Consider the following 24,731-nt stretch of genomic DNA (forward strand, 5'->3'; position numbering starts at 1 on the left):
ACCCATTAGCACGGCTGGCTACATACGGTGCGGAAGAAGTTCAACGTACATACATATGTAGTGACTCAACTCGGAGACACTAAGACTTGGAGGCACTTCTTTATTTAGCAAGCACCATCGGGATAACACACACGCTACGTGAGTGCACACTATTATTATGACCGTCTATTGTCGGCGGCACTACTTAGTTAGAACAGTTGGTAGGCTGTCTGACTAGCAGCGCCCCGGGATAGCAAACACGGAGACGGCGACGAGAAGAATGGTGACGACGATGGACATGAGCAGCACGACGCGCATCCCACTTCCAGCAAGAGCCACGAGGTCCCCCATAGGGGCCCCTCTTATACTCTCAGCGTGGCCTCGCTCCATCCCGGCCACGCGCCCTTTCTGAAACCTACTAGCAGGTTCCTGAGGCTTCCCGATGGGCCCCTTTCTTTGACCTTTCCCCTAGATGTCCCCCTCTCATATATATCGTGGCCTGCTGACTTGAGTACTGCCGTACACCGCAGTTCCCCTTTTTCGCCAGCAGCCAGCGCTATGCCACTACACATACAAAGGTTTGGCGGAGCACGAAACAGACCACGCCTATGAACGATCACCCAGCCAGTTGGCGCTGTGGTAAACATAACCCCAGATCCCAGCACAGTCCAGTCCAGCGAAAACGCTCACCTCCTGAGCGCTGGTCTGGTTGGCGAGCTCGGCTGTGCGCGTGCTGGCATGCTGGAGTGCTTGCTGTGCCATCAAGCGCTCCAGCTCCCTCTTGTGGCCATCCCTCAGTGCTGCCATCTGTGCTGCTGCCTCCTCCCTGGACCTGCACACGTTAATTTCACAAACGTACAAAACACACAAAGATCCCTCTTTATAGCGCCATAGACTGTTACGAAAAGTGCCGCTCGTGACCATCTATTCAGGCTGAAATTTAGCATGAGGTGGTGCGGCCAGCACTGTGCCCAACCGACGTTGCATTCCCACTGCTGATGTTTACACACCGCACCAGGTACACATTTAAGGCCGCGTCAACCTAGGGGGTGGGGGGGCCATAACCTGTTCACATATCACTTGTTAAGCATAGCAAAGTGCACTAACCACTACACACCATTCCCCACAGCACCTGGTTAAGGCGCTATATAGATTACATTGATAAGATACGATAAGCACGCACGCGCAGACAAGGGTCTCCATACTCGTAACGAATGCCATTAAATCAGGAATTATTTACAGACAGAAATTCCCGTGAACTTTAGCAGCGTCCTCTTCATAGTGCCCATCACCTGCAAGTCTCTGCCTCAGCCCGCGCTAGCAAGGCTTGCAGTTTCACCCGCTGGTGCTCTGCATCCAGCGCCAGTCGCTCCATCTCCGCCTTGAGCCGAGCGCTCTGCGTGGGCGACTCCGCACCCCTCTGGTGACGCTCCTCCAATTCCTCCACCTCTTCTTCCTCACCATCACCACAATCACCACCACCACCACCATTCCCACTCTTGTTATCATTGTATAGGTTCAGCGCCTGTGCATTCACGTCACCATTCGCCTCTGCGATACCCAAGCCTTTCGACCTTTCACCCTCAAACTGCACACGCTTCTTGATGTTGCCGTGTTTGCGACGGGCGCTTTTACCGCCCCGTCTGCCCAGCCGTGTTTCGCCGGCGGCCGCCCGCCCCACCACTCCCTCCATCTCGTCATTCTTCTTCCTCATCTCGTGCACCACCGCCTCTAGGCGGCTGTGGTCCGTTGCGTCCCGAGCGCCGTCTCTGAAGTGGCCCTCTGGAGCGGCGCCCCTCCCCTCCAGCTCCCGCAGCTGGCACCGCAGCTGTTCGTTCTCGGCAGCCAGGGCCTGCTCGCGAGCTCCGTAACCGGCCTTGAGCACGGACAGGTGGTCGAGCGACGAGTGCGGCGAGTAGCCGGCACCGGAGGAGGGAGGCGGCCGCTCTCTAAGAACCTCTTCCAGCCCTTTGATCCTCTGCTCGTACTGCAGCTGCAGGGCAAAGAATCGTGAAATTCAAAATCGGCACACAGCAGGATGAAAAATTTATGTTAACAATGATATTCAATAATAACATTCTTGCTTTCATCTAACGAATTCCAACTGTGCTATAGGCATCGTGTCACGAAATGTCAAAATGTCCATCCAGATCTCTCGCAGCAAGCAGTGCACTACCTCGTGTCAGAGGATGGCCCTCGAATAAGACGTTACAGAACTACTAAAGTTACTTTGATCGGCCTCTTTATCCACAATAGAAGCATACCATTAAATACCTTGGTTGCATGTCAATTAAACCAAAAGTTAATTCTCAGCGCTAGAATAAACAAACACCAAGTGAAACCAAATACTGAATATTATGGTGTTTTGTATGACCATTGGTGACGAAGAACCCAAGCATCTGAGCAGCTGCAGCTCAGTGGTCCGAGGCAGTAGCAGGTCCCCGAGTCACACGGCCACCTCACTCACCTTCATCTTGTTGTAATGCTGCTCCATGACGCGCAGACCACGCTTGGCCTCCTCGTCCTTGGCCTCCAACTCCGCCTCCAGCTTGCGCAGCCGGCGCTCCAGCAGCTCGGCCGAGCCGCCTGGTGCCGCGTCCGAACCCAGCGCACGGTCGCCCACAGACGCCGCCGCGTACATGAGCGCCGGCAGAGAGTTGGGGTGGCGTCGGCGCAAGATGTCCTCCATCTCCCGCACCTGCATCGTCGTCGTCATCATCATCATCGACGCCATCATTAAAAACCCTGACCATCATTAATGCCACTATCATCTTAGTTTAATTGGCATAAGCATTACCACTACCCATGACAACCACCATTAACACTATCAATGAAGTTTGAGAACTTTTCTGAATTTAATTAAGTTCTGCTGTTTAGCACTGCAGTTTGATGACAGTGTTTTATAGCGCATGCTGCCTCACTCTCCACGTTACACCACAACGAACCTTGTGACACCGTTTTCCGAGTGCCGTCTTTTCCCGTGCTGCACCACACTTCCCAACAGCACAATCAATCTACCATGGCCGAGCTGTCTCAACAAATCACGCACTGTTCTCTCACCTGTCTCTCCAGGTCCTGAATCCTCCGGGCGTCAGCCGCTCGCTCACCCGTGCTCCTGCGGCGCTGTTCCCCCCGGTCCCGAATGGCAGCCTGCAGCTCTTCCACCTGGCGAGCACACGTGGGATGTAGTATTCAGATAAAGATGGATTTTTGTAACACCCACAGTACTGTTTGGTATCCCTGCCAAAGCTAGTGCTCTCAACGAACAAACAATGCATTTACCGAATTTCAGAAGAGAGAACAGCTCTCCGAAAGGCTCCTTATATCACTTTAACACATGCGGGACATAACAGAAATGGCTTTGGGAGTTGCCAGGCCACACACACACACATTGTGTGTGTGGCCTATTGTGTGCATACTGACATGCACACACAGAGTTTCACAGCTCTGCACAAGAAGTGAATGTGTGTGTGTGTAGACATGCGCACAACACTCAAGAGCTCTACGTGATCCACATTCGTGACGCGGTACGTATATCGGTTCTGCCCCGGTGCCCCACCTGCTGCTTGAGGGCCTCAATCTGCGCAGTGGCAGCCTTGAGTCGCGCTGCGTCGCGGTCCAGCATGTCCTGGTTCTCGGCATACCACGCCACCTTGTGGGCAAGGCGCTCCACCTCTTGCCGGTGCTGCTGCTCCACGACCTTCAGCTCGTGCTCCTTGTCACCTGCGAGCCACGCCGCATGTTTATTTTCAGCTATTTGTATTTTATGCTGCATCATCCTTCAATAACCTCGTTCGCAATTGTAGTGGAGAAGACAGCTCAATGTTAACAGATGTCACCTGACAGGTAGGTGGCCTGTGTCTTGGCATTCTCGCACTCCTTCTTGGCCTTGTTCAACTCCACTTCCAGGCTCTGATTGGCCAGCTTCATGCTCCTCACCTCCTGTCTCAACTTATCCAGCTCCCGCTGTTCAATTCAAAGGTTCAGGTGATGAGTCTGATTAAACGCCTTGTGTATACATTTCCTCAAGACATGATAACCATGAGACATAATGATTTACATCCCCCCTCATGTTCCTCCTCCCATGATATGACAATTAAATGAAGCAGGGCTGTGTAATTAATGAGCTCTTGTGCTTCACACATTCGTCAAGTAACTACTTTCAAGGCTGTTTCTTACTGACACAACGTTGCCCATTGGGTAGGTGAGTGTTTCACACAGGCTCCGTCCCTGAGTGGTCCACCAATCCTATTCGCAGCTGGAGCCTCCAGCTTAGTGGTGACCAGCATGCACCACAATAAAGTCGTAACGAGATCATTAAAAGAAAGAGAGATTTGCCGTGTCGATCGTCACCTGCGCACTTGACAGCTCCCCCTCCAGGTCGCCAGTTACCGACCGGTTCCGGGTGGGAGCGACGGCTTCTCTCAGGTGGGAAATCTGCTCCTTCTTTTGTGCCAGCTCCTCCCTGCTCCAACACAGCGATGAGTTAATTGGGGACGCGTCAAGAGACCACCCGTCACACAGCCCAATGACGGGTTACATAAGACACCTCGAGTGAAGTTTCACTGTCAAGGGGTGTTGGTGCACACCAGTTAACCAGCACTTTGGAGTCATCAAAAGGTAGTTCATCTATATTTATTAAACTTCCAAACCTGCTAGGCTGCAAGGTGGCCTGGGGATAGCAGTACAACAATTTGATTTTAAACCTATCTGTGTGGGTGTAGATTTCCTTCAAGTATTCATGTCATTTGATAGAATTACTGATGGCCATAGTGCTTAAGTTTTAAAATGACGATGCCTGTAGCACGATATAATCCCCTACACCCCCTGGGTCAAGGCTACAGAGGTGTAAGTTGACAGTAGGATATCAATCTCTTCCTTCAGCCACGGGGGTTGATAGTATTTCAGCTACATAAAATTGAATCTATGGATTAAAAACATTATGAAAATCTATGCTGTCAGAGGTCACTTTAAATATCAAATACCTATAAATATATTTTTATTTCCTCTTCTTTGGTTCTTTCGGTAAAGTCACGAAGAATGAGAATAAAATAATAAATAAAACAATAAAATTATCACGACGTTTTGGCCACAACACAAGTGGCCTTCTTCAGGTGAAGGAACAAAAAACTGTCGGGACGACAGTTTGTTTTGTTTATTATTTTATTCTCATTCTACGTGACTTTACCGAAAGAGCCAAAGAAGATGAATCCTTGCAGTCACGAAAGCTTTAAATCGAAAAATATATTTTTATTATGAAATATCATTGTGTTTCAACACTGGCTTTCATGATGGTCCTACATTGGGGTATTGGACCATTTTCTCATCAATGTAATCTTTTGCACATGAAAAGAAATCAAAATGTTATTTTATATTACAGTATTTGAGAGTTAAAATTACTTACAATGCTATTCATTGCTATTGAATGATACTGCTCTGTACCATTCTATTGCTTTTTAGCTACCGCATTAGCAATATCGCAACATTCACTGTGATCGCTGTTAGACGATGGGTCGACAGGGACGACTTACTTAAGGTTTAGAAGCTCTGCGCTCAGCCGCTGGTTCTCATGAACCATTTGCTGCTCACTCTCCCAGTTCCTTGTCTTGAGGTCCTTAGCCTGCTTGTACAGTCGCTCGTTCTCCTGCAAGCCACGATTGCACGACAGCACCATCAATCGAGACAACACTGCGATGATGATACGTGCAACGTTTACAGTGACACTGCAGTCTCCCCAGCACCTGGTGGTAGCCCTGGATAATGACTTCTTGCTGACGCAGCTCCTTCTCCAGGTGGTGCAGTTTTTCGTCCACCGAGTTGCCCGGAGTCTGCCTCTCAGTCCGTGCACTCTCCTCGCCGACCAGCTGACATGGCGAGTCCAGCCAGACGAACGATTAGGCATTGCTGTGCTAGACGATGCAGGGATGCTCATCGCATCCACTCTGAATATTTAAATGGCGAACGGTAACCCCACATTTAAAATAAAAACTTAGCACCTATGTCAATTACACTCCCTAATAACAGAAATAAATGTCTACTATGTTAATGTTTTGATAAATGGTCCTCCTTCAGCATCAACATGTTAATGGCACGGCCAAGAAAATGCCAAAAAATATATATTTGAACACATTTTCTAATTTCATTCATCCTGTGAATCATTACAATAATTATTCTGAAATTAACTGTGCACAAAGTAGCGAAGCATAAATGGAGGCTCACTTTCGCATGTAACACAAAGTTCTGCTGCTTCAGCTCAGCGATCTCCCTCGCGTGCTCCGCATTCAGCTGCTCCTCACGGCGGAGGAACTCCGTGCACCTATCGCGGAGCTCCTTGCTCGGCTCCTGTACAAGCACAGAGCCACTGGCTCTCTCCCTCGCGCCTGTGTGGCCATCCCCGTGATGGAGCTCCGCCGTGGGAACGCCCTGCTGCTCTTTCGTAGGGGGCGAGGCTCCCCCTCGTGGAGGGGAGGAAGAATAGGCCCCATGAAATAGTTGGTCGGCCTAAACACAAGCAACAGCAAAGCTCTTTAATGCACACTTCTGTATTAACTAGGGGATTCACATGTCCTCTGCAGATGTTGGAAAAGCTAAATTGTGACAATAATAAGAGTAATACATGCAAAAAACCAATACTCATTTGGTATCCATGGTAGTGTCGTATAACTCTCCGATGTTTTCTGCTTCTGAAGAAGCTCTCAGCACATGCACCGAACGTCGGACGTCATGCCAAACAACGTGGTGGAACTCAAGAGATGAAAATTATTATTTCTAAACAAAGCGCAAACGTGACTATAGGATCTGCCTTGCACATGATATCACCATTACGTGTTTCTAATGCACACACAAGCGTGTTTTAGGCCACTAACTCAAAATTATAAAAATTGTGAGCATATCATAATTTTATACAGCAGCAGCAGGTCACGGACAACTCTTTACCAGTTAAAAAATTGTTAGGAATTATCAGTACAGTAGAGCCATCATTGCCTACTGCATCAGGGGCTTTAAAGGGGGGACAAGCCCTCTTTGATCAGTGGGAATAATTTGGCACCACAAAATGGTAACAATAAACAAATCACTGTGTATAATGGTAGTTGAAAGTATTTATAAAATCGGGTTAAAATTGTGAGATCCCCAAAAATTCCAACTGCAAAGAGCCACCCAGCATAGGCTTTCCTGCATAAGCAACAGTGAACGCTTGGAGAGTGTGAGTGACTCTCTGCAATCGCTCTCACTTGTCTCTCAGCCGAGTCGCAAAGCAGAGAACTCCTTACACGCCCGTCCACGTAGCCAGCCAGCGAGCGCACGCACGACATGAAGTCGTCGTCCACGAACACGCCCGCCCTGGGCACCGGCGGGAGGTCGGCTAAATTAAAAAAAAGACGCAAAGATCTCGCACTCAGCCTACACATACTGTTGAGGCAAGTGCTGATAGCGAGCCTCTATTGAGGCCAGCATACCGCCACAAAGACGGTCGCTGCATCGCGCACTTTGAGATGCGCTTCGGCGGCCATCTGGAACGCTCTTCCTTCCGATATTAGGGAGCCACTGGAGCTATGCACTTTTAAAACTAAGTTGAAAACGCATTTCTTTAAGAACTGCATTTGGTCTTCTTTGGTTCTTTCGGTAAAGTCACGTAGAATGAGAATAAAATAATAAAATAACACAATAAAATTCTCACGACGTTTCAGCCACAACACAAGGGGCCTTCTTCAGGTGAAAGGAACAAACCTGTCGGGACGACTTGTGTTGTGGCCGAAACGTCGTGAGAATTTTATTGTTATTTTATTTTATTATTTTATTCTCATTCTACGTGACTTTACCGAAAGAACCAAAGAAGACGAATCCTTGCAGTCACGAAAGCTTTAAATCGAAATTTAACTGCATTTGATGTTGAGTTTGTTGTCCTTCCCCCACAACTCTGAATTGCACAGTTGACTATGTACAGTGCAAAAGAAGTTCAACATACATATGTACATGCACAAGGGGGTGGCGTGACCAGCACCAAGCGCCAGCCACCTTTTGTCACCCCTTGCTGATGTTTACACGCTGTATCGGGCGCTCAATTAAGGCTGAGTCAACCTAGAGGAGCCCCAGGACCAGCTGAGGTATCACTCGCACACTGCTGTTAGCCAAAACCAGAAATTAAACTTGGCCCGCCAGGTCTGCAGTGCAGTATGCTCACTGCTACACTGTTGCTCCTCACACACACGCCTACATAAATGCAAGCAAAAACTCATGCATGCACACTAAAATATTATAGTTTCACCGCTGTTCATAATTGAAGGCAGCCAACACAGCTGCTTATACATTTTCAACAAAAGTCAGCTGAGGTTCCCCCTGGGCATGTAAAGATTCATGCCACCCTGTAATTCAAACAATTATCATGAAATGGAGTCACAATTCAACAAAATTATGTTTTGACTCCTTTGCACGGTCTCATTAAAACTGTCTGCCTCATTTGTTTTGTCTCATTAATTAATTTTGCATAACAATACCACTTGCTTAACATTTTCACGAATCATTAAATAATATATTCCTCGGTCTCATTTGAGGCATGTATCTTGAGAATAAGAATAATTTGTATCAATTAATCTATTGATATTAAATGCTGAGTCCTTAACGATTGTAAATTCCTCTGTCACTCTTTCGTGCTGAGCACCTTTTCGGGTTTCTCTGCGACGAGGGTTGGCGTTGAACGTGGAGGCCGGGTTCAACCGCGGTTCGGTCTTTGTATGCGTCCTTCCCCTGGATGGCGAGTGCATGGGCGCACGGCTCTTCTTTTCGGCTCCCCCAGGGGCTGTTCAACAGATACCCCGTGCACGAGCAGGTCCGTCGTAACCGGGCGGCCACAGAAACGAGTATAGCTTTAGCCAGTACAGTTAACTCTCGATTATCCGTGGGTGTATTATCCGGGGTTGTGGATTGACTGTGTTGGCGATTTAAAAAGTACATATTTGCATGTGTGCTGGACTTGTTATGAGCTGCTCTTCACTCGTCGGGGGTCAGTGACTCGGTATACATGTAGCTATAAGCGTGTTGAAAAATAAACCGATTACTTTAAATATCAATAAAAACTAAATGAGGCATTCTACGTCTTCATGCCCTTTCTATATAAGCAATAAATAAATATGGTTTAATGGCCTAATTTGCACGTTGTCTTCATCCATGCGGCTCTGCCTTGATGTTGCAAAGAAGCTCGAGAGCCATGAACACCTGAGAATCTGCACTGAATAGAGGGGGGGGACCCATACTAATCAAGTACTCAATGAGGGGCAGGATTTAATCTGCCCCCTTCGCCAACCCGAAATTGACCACCATTGCGAAGTATGATTGTATGTTTTGCATTATCCACAGATTTGTTTTTATGCGGGCCACACTTTCCACTGCCTATGACCACAGATAATTGAGGCTTTGACTGTAGTTCACTCGGATGCATAAGATGCGAGGGTCACCTGCACGAGTCGCTGGTGGCCGGGTGTGCCTGGTGGATGCCCGCCCAGTCTTCGTGGGCCGTTCGACTCTGGCGGGGCTGGATGAACGACCATACCCCGAGCTCTTCACGTTGGCATACGGGCTGGAGGTTCGAAGCTTGCGGGCCTCCACGACTTGGGGTTCCGCGACTCTGGCTGTTCTGCTCTCCTGAAGTCTTACATTGGGAGACTGCACGCCACAAGGCCACATGCAGGCCCGTTTTAAAGACTGTAGGGCCGGGCACAATGTTGAGCCTGCAGAGTGCATGGATGGGCAAGCCACTGTGCACAACAGGTCGCTATTGGCCATAGGGTTCCGTGGTGAGCACCAGAGGGCAGTGTGGCAAAGTTCACTGTTGCCCCGTTTTCACCAAACCAAAGTAGCCAGCGTTGTGAACAGTCAGATAACATCCAATACCCACAGGGTATGGAGGTGCCGAATTCCAGCAGTGGAATGACAAAGTACTGTACATGTATAATGCCTTACCACAAAACTCCAATATGGAATTATTAAAAAGTTTCCATCAGTACTAGGAATCATCATTGGTTTACTTTATTAGCTCAAAAGGTACTGTTAATGTTGTGGCACATACTGTAGCATACAAACGAAAATGTGTGCAATTATTCGGAGAGTAAATGTTATGAAATATTATATTTTATTTCTGATAATTAAAATGAGCTTTCCACATAGAAAAACCCACCATATGACACGGATAAGTGAAGGTAAAATGTTATTTCAGAAGAGATTTGTTCTAGTGAAATCAGACACCAGATCAGGTGAGAGCACATGGAGATCCGCAACGAGGTGTTAACCTGCACAGTGCGGGTGGGCATGACTGCCGTGTGCCCACTCTACCTGCTGGATCGCGTGTCGCACGTCGGTCCCCCGTTGTGGGGACAAGCCTTCACTCCTGCGCGTCGACGCCACAGTCCCCCACGGGTCGGCAGTTTCCACAAGGTTTCCCGCAACATCAGCACCGCCACCACCACCGCCACCGCGTGCCACACCGTCAACCTCAGGCCGTCTGCCTGGTCCCACCAAATCGAGTTGGGTGTCTGAGGATGCGGCGATCGTCAGAGCCGTAGGTGGCTCCAGCTGCGACTCCTCCGGGGTCACATCGGAGGGGCCCTCTAGGTGCAACCTGCACAGCACCGGGCGTGACAATGTTGCGGTAGTCGGCAAGCCTTCCAATGCGTGGAGCAGCGGATTTTTTTTATATCATAGTGGGTGTACACAGGCCCAGCTGAAGAAGATGGGGCAAAACATATTTGGGGGCTCAGAGGGCATGGGAATTGGCATGTACATGGGGTGTGCCGTAACCATGAACAAGAGCAAGGAGACGGATGGTACAGGGGTAAGGACATGGAATATCTTTACTCCATGAGCTGGGTGAGAAGTAATGCAGTGAAGCTTACACCCACCTGGCAGGCAACAGATCGAAGCTTCGCACAAACGGCATTCCACTCTCAATTCTCCTCATCAGCTCTTCCTGTGTGGGAGCCTCCTCTGCAGAAAAATAACAGATGGGTGTTTGACAAGTCTAAATTAAAAGTCACAGTGTCTCCTTACTAATGTAAACAATGCGGGTAGTACTCGTCAACAATGAGAGACTTATCCAGTGGTGGAAACCCAATATTATCATCCAGTCTCTCCATTAAACGTCCACTCTATTGCCCATAAAGTGCCACTCCATTTTCCCAATTTCTACCCGGTTTGCCCTTGAAAACCCGACTCCTGGCCACAACAAGTTCCTACCTGATCATAGCTAATGCTCTACTACTACTATTTCCCATGACCAAATCACCTGGAATGTGCCTGATATGATCATATCTCAAAAGCTAACCAGGATTTTGAGCCTGTAAAGTGCTTTGATGGGAAACCAATCACAACAAGATCCTATAGGGAAGTTCAGCAAACCCCATTGCTGTATTGTACTTATATGCTACCATGTTTATCTTCTATATATAAGCACACTACTTTGGATATACAGATGCCTATCCTCGCTCCCAAGGGGTGTGCTAACCGTATAATAAAACCCACACTTTATTAAGATAATCCAAAAGTGTTCTGGTGACAGATCCTAAGGGGGTGAGATCGTGAGATAGACTCCCCCTCTCAATTATTACCATAACGGGATGGAGGGTGGGTGGGGGGTGTTACAGTTGGGGGTGGTTTACGCTGCTTCTGCGCAACTGGGCTGCTCGTCATACCCCCCCTGGACATGCGATCGAGCGAATCGCAAACCCCCACACAGCCCGGCGCGCGCCGCAGGGATGCGTGGTAAAGCATCTTGCAGGCGTGACGCCAGCTGAGATGGCGGGTTGCAATTTCATCTCGTTTGTAAAATAGGAAGCGTGTGGTTAAAAAAAAAGACATCGGTTGTTTACATTTTTCTTGAATTTTTGGAGGCAGGAAGGGGGGAAGAAATCTGTCAAAATAACGGTGAGAAACGAATTGATTTACTGATCCCGTGTAAACATGGGTAACTGCAAGGGCAAACACACCAGCAAGTTGGATCTAGAGCAGAATAAATGCATAACGGTATGTTTTCTAGTATAATGGGTTCACATTGTTAAGTTCATTCAAAAGTGCGAATGCATAAGTAAACTCTGACTTTGCTTTTAATAATTTACAATTATATATTTTTTAATTGAGCAACCATTTGAAAGATGTCATCAACCAAGTCAAACTTTAGCTGCCTTATAATTGTACAGCCATTTCCATTTCTTCCAGTGGGTTGTACTCGCTTTCCAGCACCGCGCGCCATCGCTTCCCCCGAACCCCCTGCAGCATAACAAAAGGCGGCTTAACTTAGCCCTCCCCCTCACCCACGACCCTTCCTGGTTCCTTCCTCCCCCCTTAACCTGTATATAATCTCGGGTGTCTCAGAGCTCTTCACTTGATACAGCTATTTTGCTGTGACTGTTCCACCTGAAGACGGAAGCTTGCGTTGGCTCCAAAACGTCGTGATTTAATTTAGTTGTTTTCATTTATTTTATTTTACCTACGTGACTTTACCGAAAAAACCAAAGAGTATAATCTACAATTTGTTTACGAAATCTTTCATTGCACGAAGCCGGAGTGGGACAGTTAAGGAGACTGACCAGAGCCAGTGGCAGAGAGTCCATGTGGCTGTACATGCAAGTTTGCCCCTGTAGGGTGACCCGTGGGATGGTTGGTGGGGTCACGCATCGGCTGACCAGGTTCGCTGCCTCCCGTCAGCCGGCCAGCGCTTCTGTAGACACGGCACAGCGAATCCAGTTCGCTGCCACTCTCTGCAAGCCATGGTCCTGGCGATGCAGGGGTGGGTTGGGGGGGGGGGGGGTGCATCAGAGACATCACCACAATGGCGAGATGTTAACTACCTCGCCTAGTATACAGGAGGTGGTGAGTTCTATACCGATTCTGACGCCTCTATATTTGGAGTTTGCATGTTCTCCCCGTGGCCATGTGGATTTTTCTTCCAGTCCTCTGGTTTTTCCCTCCACATTTAGAAACATACGTTTAGAGTATTTGGCTGCTACTAAAAAATTTTCCACATAAGCCACTTCATTGGGTGATCATTTGTGGCCAGGTCACTTCTGAAAAAGAGCTATATAGCTAAGTGGGCCTTAGGTGATAAATAAAAAATTGTTGAGCCATTAGTTTAGTTTATCAGACGCAACCGAGAGCGCTGTGTGGGTGAAGGGGCAAGGAGAGTGAAGCCCAGGAGGAGCAAGCACCTGCAGTGGGTGCAGAGGCATTGCGAGTGTCACTCGTCTCATGCTTGCCCTCCTCACGTTCGACTTCTTCGTGATTGTCCTCCTCGTGATTGCCCCCCTCATGATCGTCCTCTTCATAATCATCCTCATAGTGATCGCCCAGAGTCGGCCTCACATCCAAAAGCAGCTTCTGAGTGTCCAGCGTCGAATCCATTGAGTCCAAAAGGGCAACTGCAAATAACATACATACACACACAGAAATAAATGTACTGTATGAGACAACTTTAAAAAAAGTGCTCTTCATGAGCTTTTGAAGACAATGTTGGGTTATTTTGAAGCCCCAGTGATGTAGCTTAACATACTAAATGTACTACCATTAATGATAGCTATATTAAACAATGCCAGCCTGCGGAGTACTCTTTAGGCCTTTGACCAAATTACCCAGAATGTGTTCGATATAATTAGTTGTCAGAAGCCAAGCACCATTTTCGCCTGGATGGTGATTTGGTGGGCAACCACCATGCAACACATTCCTGCGGAGGGAGCTGGTAGGAACGTTGGGTTGCTCGGTTAATGGCCAGGGTCAACGGCGGCGTGGTGCATTCTGCAAATATGCCCAACTGTCAGGGCGGGCACAAACCGGCGTGAGTAGGGTAAACGTTGAGTTTTATAAGGGCACCACGGGGTGACCAGCCCCTTCCCACCCAGCCCCACCCCTCCCACCCCCCACCTAGCCCAAACCTTCCCACCCAGCCCCAACCTTCCCACCCAGCCCCACCCTCCCCACCCAGCTCTCCCCACCCTCCCCTCTCCACCCAGCACCACCCCTCCCATTTTTGGATGCACGACGGACGGACGGACGGACACAATAATCCCCTGTGGGCTGGTGTAACCAGGAGGTTCCTACCAGCATAACAGGTGTTTAGGCTCTGGCATGACTGCATCCAGCAATTGAATGGATTGATGAAGAGCTGACAATTTTATTCTAGAAATTTTAAAGATCACAGCAGTGCATTATCCTCAGGCCACAAACCTTTTGCCAGCATGCTGGTCGGTGCTGGGATTTCAATTGGTTTCCTTGGCCCCCCGTTCTTGGGTGGTGCTGAAGTCTCGGGGTGACCCACACTATCTGCTTGCCCTGTGATCTCAGGTCTCACTGCTGCTGATGCTGCTGCCGCTGCAGCTGCTTCCGGATGCTCTGCTGCTTCTGAAACATCCCGTGCAGCCTGCGAAATGCCCGTCGAACTTTCTTGACCCACGTCAACGCTGTGCAGACCTGTATCAGATACGAAATGATGAAAGGTGCTACCTCATTAAAATGTTTACAATTTTAAAAGCTTGTATGGAATGGTTTGATAAAAAATAATACATCTATAGTAAATGACTTAAAAAGTACCAACTGCACTTCGTATTACATTGCATTACTTATCCTATGTGTCCGTTTATTGTGTATACTCCAGTGTATACAATGTCCTTGGTTGCCTTGGGAAAAATGTGTCAATTCTAAGTTCATGTGCAGGAACAATGTGCAGTGCTTTGCTCAAATGCACTTCTTACATTTCTTTGGCACATTGGGATTTGTTTTGTACTTGTATGAGTTGCAATTTAAAGCAATAAATGATAATGATGATATCAATGCTGCCAGTGCACTTTACCTGAAGGGAACGTCCTTCTCACTGTTGTCTGGCTGTCGTCAAAATCATCTGAGATGGGCCTCCGCTCTTGTATTGAGCTGCAGGAAATAAATATTGAATACAGAAAGTTTCACTGTAAAAGTTTAAATAGTCATTGACAGAGACATAAGAGAAAAGGGCAGAAGAATCAAGTGTTTAAAATACATATTTGTGCCACTGTAGGCACAACTCAGCACTCTGTCCAGTTATGATTATTGAAAAAAGAAATTTTACTTTCCAAACCACAATGAGAAACGTATTTTAAATACACAAACTTTCTTTCAAATATTGCAAAATATATGCCGCTCCACTGCCAGATGAAGGCCTCGCCAGACTGTGATGGTCAAGGAGGTTATTTTAGCAGACTTCACCACACTGGTCAGTGTGGGTTGAAGGGGGGGCAGGCAGGGACTGGTTCAGATGTCACTGAAAACTCATGTTAGCCTTGGCCGAAGCTCAAACCACCGATGTTATAATGTTCAAACCCAAATAAATACTTTTTGCAAGGTATCAAGTCTACATTAACCACACATACGTGTGGCAAAACATGCAAACAAACATGCTCTGATCATACATGCATTTTCTTTTAAACTGATTGGCCTATACTGGAGACAGCTTTATTTATGGCCTTGTCTCACCAGTGTTAGACCACAGAATGCCAAAAGGCGAACAGTACAAAGGCAATGCACATAGCGGAATTGCCAGAAAGGCTAAAATCTGTTTTTATTTTTAATCATTTTGGATACTGGCAAAAGATCCCATTGATATCAAACCACCGAGTTTGTAGCACAATGCACTAGCCATTGTACCAGTACTCCACCCCACAAAGACCTTATTTTATTATTCTACTTGAGTGACTTCGGATCAAATTTATGAGAATTCCTGGTAATTCAGAAACGAGGACAGAGTAAACGGGTGGTAGGGAACTCTCACCCTGGTGGCGAGGGTAACGACTGCTGTTGAGCGAGATCGTGAGGCGTGGATACCCCGCCTCGACTCAGCTCCCGAAAGAAGCGCTCCTTCTCCTCCTGCTCCTCCAGGGTGTCCAACCCAAACCCCGCCACATCCTCTGCCCGAGCCGCCACCCAACCGAGCCCACAAGCGCAGGTCACACGGCATTAACACACGCACGCATTGAAACGATAAAACTCTGAACAAAAAAAATATTCACTCGCGGATCACAACACTGGTGGCAAATATCACTTGTGACTTACTCTATAAACTAACGATAAAAGTGACTTTGTGATTTGTGTGCATAATCCAGAGGTTCACTGTCATGCCCAACTGACGCTGCGTTATACAGAGCACCTAATAATTATTTTTTCACATGTAGAGCCCTCTTTTATCAATCCACTGCTGGATGAGGGCTCTCCTATGCTGTTCAGGTTGTGGGGGTTGTGACCATATTTCACCACACTGGTCATCGTGGGTTGGTGAACGTAGCATAGACATGAGAGCATAAGATTACAGTGTGACACTTTTTATTCTGCACTTTGCTGCCCATAACATAGCCCAACAGCAGTGTATCACACCAGTTATATGCATTGTGGAAGCACATCAAAGCACTATTCAGAAGGAATCCTGCTTAACTTCTAAAATCGGATGAGAGCGGGTGCATTCAGGGTAATTTAGTCATAGGCATTGTCCCATAATTACAATTAATTACAAATCTATACAAATTTACAACCACAGCTATCACAATAATTGCAAATCATAAATGAATATACAACAAAATATACAAGAGACCCATACACTGCGTTAATCCTGGCATGGTTAGCAGAGATATAACATCACCATACAGAGTGTGGTTTGATCCCACACAGAGAGGTGTTCAAACACATCTATCTAACCACTTCACACTCTCAACCCGTGTGAAGGTGTGCAGAGAACAAGCTCACCGTCCACTTCAAGACTGTCTCGGCTGATGGAGACAGAAGCTGTTCCCTTGCGGACATCCTGACGGGGAAGCCTCTGGCTGCTCTGCTGCTGCTGCCCTTTCGCCTCATCTTCAGACTCTTCCTCCACAATGGCGCGAGACGACTTGAGGAAGTTCCGTGTGGCCCCGCTCAGCCCTATGCATGTAACAGTTCAGCGACACAAATATATTCCTATGTTCACGATAAATGCATTGAATCTTGAATGTAAAATACATGTTTACGTATTCAAATTATATGCTGATATATTTCTTGTGCTAGATCGTACAGACACAACAAAGATGAAACAACGCATACACGATAATACAAACATGAAAAAAATAGGTTATAGAATCCGATTTAGGCCCCAACTCATGACAATGCACTGAATTCCTCAATAAATGAATGACTACATTAGGACCTAAGATGCCAACCTCTGCATGTTTTTGGCCCACTTTACCTGGCTGTACAAAAGCGCTTTTCAACAAGTAAAGTCACAAGATGCAATCTTACAATCTATAGAACAACGTGTACTGGCTGCCAGAGCCATGACAGTGCGAGATATTTTTTTTGTTCAAAATTATTTTATTAACAAGACGATGCAAGTACACACAGAGGATATGAAAGGAGGTTGACACCAGAACAAACAAATTATGGATTATAGTGCAATAAAAACCTGTCTAAAACGCATGTTTCAATAAACTGCTTCAATAAACTCTGAAACCCTGGTATCTTCCTAACCTCTGATACCCCTATAAAAAAGGGAGGGGGGTGCCTAAATGCCCAAATGAATGCTCTCAAGAATAATGCCCACTGGAAAAGAGGTAGTGAAGGAGTTCCATGTTTGGTGGTAAGCTTCCTCCCTGCACCTTAGTTTTGCACTTAAGATGCTCTAGAGATTTAATTAAGGTTGGTGAACGCGAAGTGAATACGCTCTGACCTGTGGGATTGACGTCACGGTCATCACTCCACCAGGGCCGCCGCTCTGGCGTAGCTGAGGCTGCGTCGCGCGAGCGCTCCGGGCTCCCCGCAGCGCTCACTCTCCCGGAGCGAGTGAAATCAGATTCGTCGGACAGCGACTTTCAACAACACAAAGCGTCGCAGCGATGCGCAAGCCACTTTACATTCGTGACATCGAAAGCAACACGCACACGATGCTCCGTAAAAATACTGTTCTCTGGAACCAAATGGACGAATTCCAGTTATTGAAATTATTCGTGATGTCAGTTCTGATTCTTATCAGGACGTGAATGTGCATGCCTGACTAAGCAGATCTTTGGAGGTAAAAGTTTGTGGAACTTGCATACTTGTGAAACTCCAAAACTTGCTGAGCTGCGAGGTGACTAGGAGATAGCAGTAGAGGAAATGGGATTGTGAACCATTGTGTGCAGACTTTTGAGTCACCCCATTGTATGCATAGATTTTCAGCAGATATATCAGCTATCATCCAGACTCGCACTCATTTGTGGGAATGGGCAAACGACCAAACTTTATTGAGAATCTTGAAAATTACTGATTGTCGAGACTCAGCCGTTTCGACGTCTAGCTCAGACATTTTTAGAATACACCAAACCCTTTGCACCAAATCGGTGTGCACCACCGCCCCCGGCTCTTAAGACTCACAGATCAGCAGCAGCAGTCTCACCTCCTTCATGAACTTCTCAAACTGCTCATCCAGCTCCTCCTTGGTGAGCTGGCCACGCTGCATGGTAGCCGAGGAAAGGGGCTGCTTGCTCACCGTGGCACTCGGCAGCGACGCCACTGCCACATCATCCATGGTGGCAGCGAACCAAGGTGAGCATCCACCCACAAAGGCACCGAATTCAAGATTACATTTTTATTCTTTTTTTTTACCAGGTAAGGCCCACTTGAGCTGTATGGCTCTTTTTTCCAGAAGCGAACTGGCCATAAATGATAGCTCAACTAAGTGGCTTAGCATCACGTGGACATTTATAGTTGCCGAAGACTCAAAACGGATGTTGTTGACTCTAAATGTAGAGGGAAAAATCGGAGGACCCGGAGAAAAATCCACGTGACCACGGGGAGAACAATACACCATTCAAACCGGTGGAATTGCTGCGGCTAGAAACCACTCAAGGGATCAGAGTATTGGGCTTATGTGGTCTCATTTAATGGTGCGGGTAAGATTTACCAATTATATTGCAGGATTGTAACATAAAGGACGCAATCAAGAGGTGGATCAATAGGCCCCGATCCGATTACATATCTGGTAACCCATATGGTTTACCCACCCCTATTCTTGTACAGGGAAATTGAGTTTTCATACGGCGTACAGCCGTTTAAATACGGCAAAAATTCCATATTTGTTTGTGTTTCTCCCGAGTGATGGGACTTTGTAGGATGAACGTTGAGATGTATAAGGGTACGGGATGACCAATAAGGTCTGAATTGGTCTGTAATAAGGTAGTCACTGATCAGCGGTTGACAGGTATGTGATTATATGTACGTCAATGAATGCTCCCACCTGGCTGAAAAAGGACACAATGCATGCAATTCAGTGGACTCATCAGCTGATTAAAAGTACATCAATTACCAATTAATTTCACGTCTGGTTATTATGCAAAGTCTGTTATGTTAGTCTCCTCTCCCGTTCCCGTTCTGCTGTAATGTGCACCGATGCACATAAAATAAAGATTGGCCGATTGAATGTGCTCCATCCCTTTGTCAAACTGTTTGAATTGACGCTAAAGTCCATTATTCATCATCAGCCATGGTCAATCCACTGCTGGATGAAGACCTTCCGCAACCGTGGGCATCCTCCCACGACCCTGCGATGTTAACAATGCACCCAGCACCTAAATTGATTGCAACGCTCCATCTCCGCGTTGGACGTACGATACTCCGATCTCTGGCTGTCCGGTTATTATGCCAAGTCTAAGAATTGTTTTTTCCCCTTTTTTTCTGGTTAACTAAACTGAAACCTTTTACAAGGAATTAACCACAATATTTGTGGTCAGAATGCAAACAAAAAATACTCTGATAACATATGCATTGTCCTTGAAACTGATTGGTCCACATCAGAGACGGCTCAAAAGAAAGGGAAAAACCTATTCTTATATATTTTGGTACTGGCAAGGAGGTCTAATGACGTAGATCCTCACCACGATCCCTCATTACTCTGATAGTGACATTGTCTTTGGGCTGTACGCCTTTTGGCGTCCTCTGGTCTACCACCGTTTTGAGACGAGGCTCAAAAGAAAGCTGTCTCTGGTGTGGACCAATCAGTTTAAAAGGCAATGCAAATATTTATCAGAGTTTGTTTTTTGTTTGCATTCTGACCACAAATATTGTGGTTAATGCAGACATGATTCCTTGTAAAAGGTGTCAGTTTTTGTTGCCAGAAAAAAAGGGGAAAAACCTATTCTTATATTTTGGTACTGGGCAAAGGAGGTCTCATGATGTAGATGCCAAGTCTGTTGTGTGTGTTTAAAAAAAAAAAGTTGCCCATTAAGTTGAATGTGCCTGGAGCCACAATGGGTTCTAAAATTTGACAGAGGGGCCGGGCCAGGAACAGATGGATGGAGTGTTTGTGTGAACTAATATAAATGACGTGTAAAAATCATTACATGAAAGGATTTGGCCTTTAACAGGTAGCAAAGCATTTATTTGCAAGGCAAAGTGCGCCATCTAATGGGGAAATGGAGGCATTACAGGAGAAAGGTAAAATTTAATTGAATATTTGGACAAAGTTTGACGGGCCGGATTAAAAAGCCCAACGGGCCGTAGTTTGCCCATGTCTGGCCTAGAGCAAGGCCCCTTTGTTATTATCGGATCTCATAAGCTGAGCAGAGGTTTGAGCCTGGATAGACTTGGATAGTGCCTGGATGGGTGACCAACGCCGTACGATATCCTGGGTGCTATAGGCTGCTGTGGGACTACGTGAGGGTGGTCAGCAAAGGGCAGTGCAGTAAACACACAAATGGTTGTACTCTGCTCGTATGCTCCGCGCGTCCACGCTCACACTGCCTAACGCTGAACCGGGGTGGTTAGAAGCGTGGCGAATGAATTCACCTCAAACGACTCGCGCGAGATTGTTGTTTGCACTCGTCCAGCAGTGGAGCATACGCGTGTCTCACCTGGTTAAATGAAGGCGAACACCGTCACCATCACCACCACCATCATCATCTTCATCATCTGCATCATCTCACTGTGATGAGAGCGAGCGCACAATCTGTGAATATTATCACGATCGCCAGCAGCAGCACCAACAAAATGTTAATATTAACACGATCTTAATATAGCTTCGTCCTTTTAACAGTTAATAAGCCGACGCGTGTTAATTACGCGGATATTTGCCATTGTAATTAACGCTTTTAGCACGTTGGCTGTCACTAACGTTGACGTTTGTAATGGGACGGGCGCTTAACAAAAACAAACGGCGATCCGCACCCTCCGCGATTCGATTATCTGAACATTAATGACAATTAGATTCCAAAACCGATTCCCGCGTCAAGTTTGTTCCGTCGCGTCTGTACTGTCTCGGTTTTTTTTTGCCTGTCTCGTTCGTTCCCATCTATCAGTGAAACGAGTAAATGTGCATATAAGGCGAATTATTATATGTTAACTGACTCTCTCACGCACGCCACGATCCGACGAGTGAATCGACAACGCGACACCGAAACACGCAGTAATGGATTAATCGATTCACGACCTGACAACCGAAAGTCTCGCGGGAAAAAACCCGCCGCTCGTGACGTCGGCGATATCTGCACGCGATTGGCTAAAAGAGCGACACGTGACTTAGTCGCACCCCCCTACCTCCCAATCGCGTTGTGTGATTACGTCATCACGCAGCACGTAGCCGCGTGGCGACGTACACAACGCGTCACTACGTAACTTGTCAGGGCATAGGCGCAGCCCTGCAATTGCTGGCTCGGGTGGATCTCCCACTCGAGGGAGCCCTAGATGTCTTATTTATGGGGTATTTCGGCCTAATCCTTCACGCACTACCATGTACTTATGCAATTTGTCCTGATATACTGTACTTTTTATGGTCATCTTTCCTATAATTTGCACTCCTATCGGTTTCTGTATTTTTTGTTTTAACTTTCTGACACATTCCCCTGCTGAACTTTCCAATCCACATCGCAATTGGAATGCTGAACTGTCCATTCCTTATAACTTAATTTGCTATCTTATATATATACGTGTACATCATCCTCATCCATACTTATTATTATGCTTATTAATCTTGTTATTCATATTCTCCACAATGAAGCGAATGGTTTTCAGTTTCATTTACAGTATTTGGTATAGCCATGTGAGCCATTCGGCTCTTGAATCGGGTGCAACCGCAACAAACAAAAACATGAACAAGAAAACATCTTAAAGTGACTACGCGCAAACAGAAAAATCCAGGAAAAAAACAGAAAAAGCACCGTATATCAATGCTGTGTGCAACAATCCCAGTGGGATGCAAATCAAACCATAAAAAACCATAAGTCAATTTAGATTAAAGTTATCAGTCTAACTCTGTATTACAACAAACAAATATGGCTAAACCAAAAACTTTTCGAAATCACCAAAGAAAAGCTATACAAGCAATGTAACAGTGATCATAGGAACTGTGATTGAAATTTACGTTTGGTTGTGCATTTCCACGTGATTTCGTGTGGAATTGGAACCCCATGTCCCCTTGCATGAAACATCTGCAGTTCGCCGCCATTGATTGAGGCATGCCTGGCTTTGCTGATCAGACACCGCATGCCGGAACCGGTCCAGAGTGTTGCTTGTCTTGAAACAATGCTGCTGGAAATTGTGGACTGATGGTTTGTGTAAGAAATACTATGTTTGGATTATGTGGAAAGACCAATATGTGAAGGAGACACAGTCTGGACATTTATTTTATGATTTATATTCTCATCAACGACACATTGTTAAATTTTGATTTAAAGCTTTCGTGACTGCAGTAATTCATATTCTTAGCTCTTTCGGTAAAGTCACGTTGAAGGGAAAAAATATATATATTATTTCATTGTTTCCCTTCAACGTGACTTTACCGAAAGAGCTAAGAATATGACACTCATTATTGTTTGTTTACATATGAGAACTATAATAACCCGAAATCCGTTTAATGTTTGTGCAACTTAATTTTGTAATTGTACTATGATCAGTAGAAAAATGATTTGCCCAAACAAATTCTTTTTCACCTCAGGGAATTTAATATCTAACTTTATTCAATATTTTAGATTTCTCATGTGATCGTTATTTTTGTTTTGGTTCTGATCTCTATTTTGCATCATTGCTATACTTTATGATACTATGTTCTTGCTTTTGTAACGTTGGTGACCCATGTCACTTGCAAATTAGACTATCCTGGTCGAAAGAATTCTCACCCGGTTAAAAAAATATTGAAATTAACTGTTAGCCATGATCAGAAATCAAACTCATGCAAACCGGGTTCATATTGCAGTGCACTAATCACTGTGTCAACGTACCAACATTATAACGTGAGCCATGTTCAGTCCACTGCTGGATGAAGCCTTTTCCGAGCTGTAGCCATCTATCACGACCAAGTTATGCAATGATCCACCTAAGCGATTTCACACACTAGACTCTTTGGTTCTGTTCGGTAAAGTCACGTAGGTAAAAAATAAAACAACAAAAATCACGACGTTTCGGCCACAACACAAGTGGCCTTCATCAGGTGAAGGGACCAGACTGTCTAGAGGATAACAAAAATCACGACGTTTCGGCCACAACACAAGTGGCCTTCATCAGGTGAAGGGACCAGACTGTCTAGAGGACAGTCCTCTAGACAGTCCTCTAGACAGTCCTCTAGACAGTCTGGTCCCTTCACCTGATGAAGGCCACTTGTGTTGTGGCCGAAACGTCGTGATTTTTGTTGTTTTATTTTTTACCTACGTGACTTTACCGAACAGAACCAAAAAGTATGGATCCTTGCAGTCACGAAAGCTTTAAATCTAGAATCGATTTCACACAGGCTGATACTATCGCTCCATCTCCACGGTGTTCCCCAATGTGAATTATTCTCAGCCACCTTCCATCAACCCTTCTTCGGACATGCCCTGCCCAAGCCCATTTTTCTGAAATATTAAAAAAGTACGTAATTAATCCGCACATGTTCTCCAATGCAAAGGCTCCTCCTCAACGAGATCATGTAGAAAAGCACAGGCGTGTTTGGCAGGATTCGTAAGCATGCACCCATGTGTCAATTTGTGCCACTCCCATGACTGAAACATTTTAAAATGACTAGCATTAAAGTCGCCTTGAGGCTTGCCTCCACGGGGAAACACTTTAAAATCTTTAATGCACGTCTCTAAACATAAACACAAACGGATTAGCTGACTTTTCTTGGCTTTGGGTTTCAATAAATGCTGTTTTGTTTGAATGTGAGGCCATGCCTTGAATGTAATCCTTTTTTAAGAAGGTGCGGGCAAGAGCCAAGATGACCTCCTTATCTCGTGGGAACATTCTCTCCAGCTTGCTTATTCAATGCGGTTACATATATATTTACTCATTTATTCACGAGCAGCCCTATGCAAAGTAACTATATTTGTGCCTAAAACAATGTACAGTGTATTTATTCTTGCCTCACCCAATTGGAATGAAACGATTTACGTGGTGGCTTTTAAACGAAATCATTTTCACGCGGAACAAATTTTGTGGCAGTCGTGGTTTTTGTGTTTTTTGTTATATTACAAAGCTCTTCAGCATTTCAGTGTATAATGGTCTCATCAATATGTGTACATAAAGCTGTTGTTATTTGCTATTGAGCCACGGGCAATGTAACCCATTATTATAAATGTGTTTACTTATTCTATTTTCTCACCACCGTTGATACGAAATTACAATCTCACGATATTGTGTGTAAGGAACATTGCATTTATATTTCTAAATGAAAAAGTAAATCAAAGTATGAAAATGAATCGGTCAGCAAATGGATGAGGCAAGAGGCAGCAAGTCTTATTATCAAGCAGAAGATATTATAATGACGTGGATATCAAGGATGG

At 46.0% G+C, this 24,731-nt stretch overlaps 1 protein-coding gene across 4 annotated transcripts in view; it reads right to left on the reverse strand.

The window, feature by feature from the left end:
- Positions 1-21,436, reverse strand: part of CEP162 (centrosomal protein 162) — a 25,856-nt gene extending 4,420 nt beyond the window's left edge. For 2 of the 4 annotated variants that reach the window (XM_032973652.2, XM_032973653.2), the window contains exons 1-24: positions 20,835-21,316; positions 18,383-18,498; positions 17,678-17,816; positions 16,723-16,896; positions 15,758-15,893; positions 14,807-14,883; positions 14,185-14,427; positions 13,173-13,382; positions 12,555-12,740; positions 10,872-10,956; positions 10,306-10,591; positions 9,432-9,639; positions 8,639-8,776; positions 7,212-7,342; positions 6,199-6,480; positions 5,721-5,843; positions 5,511-5,623; positions 4,333-4,444; positions 3,819-3,945; positions 3,539-3,702; positions 3,040-3,144; positions 2,447-2,677; positions 1,272-1,972; positions 670-811 (exon numbers count right to left, since the gene is read on the reverse strand). In XM_032973652.2, coding sequence (XP_032829543.2) covers positions 670-811; positions 1,272-1,972; positions 2,447-2,677; positions 3,040-3,144; positions 3,539-3,702; positions 3,819-3,945; positions 4,333-4,444; positions 5,511-5,623; positions 5,721-5,843; positions 6,199-6,480; positions 7,212-7,342; positions 8,639-8,776; positions 9,432-9,639; positions 10,306-10,591; positions 10,872-10,956; positions 12,555-12,740; positions 13,173-13,382; positions 14,185-14,427; positions 14,807-14,883; positions 15,758-15,893; positions 16,723-16,896; positions 17,678-17,816; positions 18,383-18,445 — 4,176 coding nt within the window. In that variant the 5' untranslated portion in view covers positions 18,446-18,498; positions 20,835-21,316. The other 2 variants (XM_076074986.1, XM_032973654.2) reach the window with 2 other exon arrangements.
- Between the last annotated feature and the right edge of the window lie 3,295 nt (positions 21,437-24,731).

This window comes from Petromyzon marinus, chromosome 51 (assembly GCF_048934315.1).
Source record: "Petromyzon marinus isolate PM22_M1 ecotype Great Lakes invasive population chromosome 51, UKy_Petmar_22M1.pri1.0, whole genome shotgun sequence".
Lineage (NCBI taxonomy): Eukaryota > Metazoa > Chordata > Hyperoartia > Petromyzontiformes > Petromyzontidae > Petromyzon > Petromyzon marinus.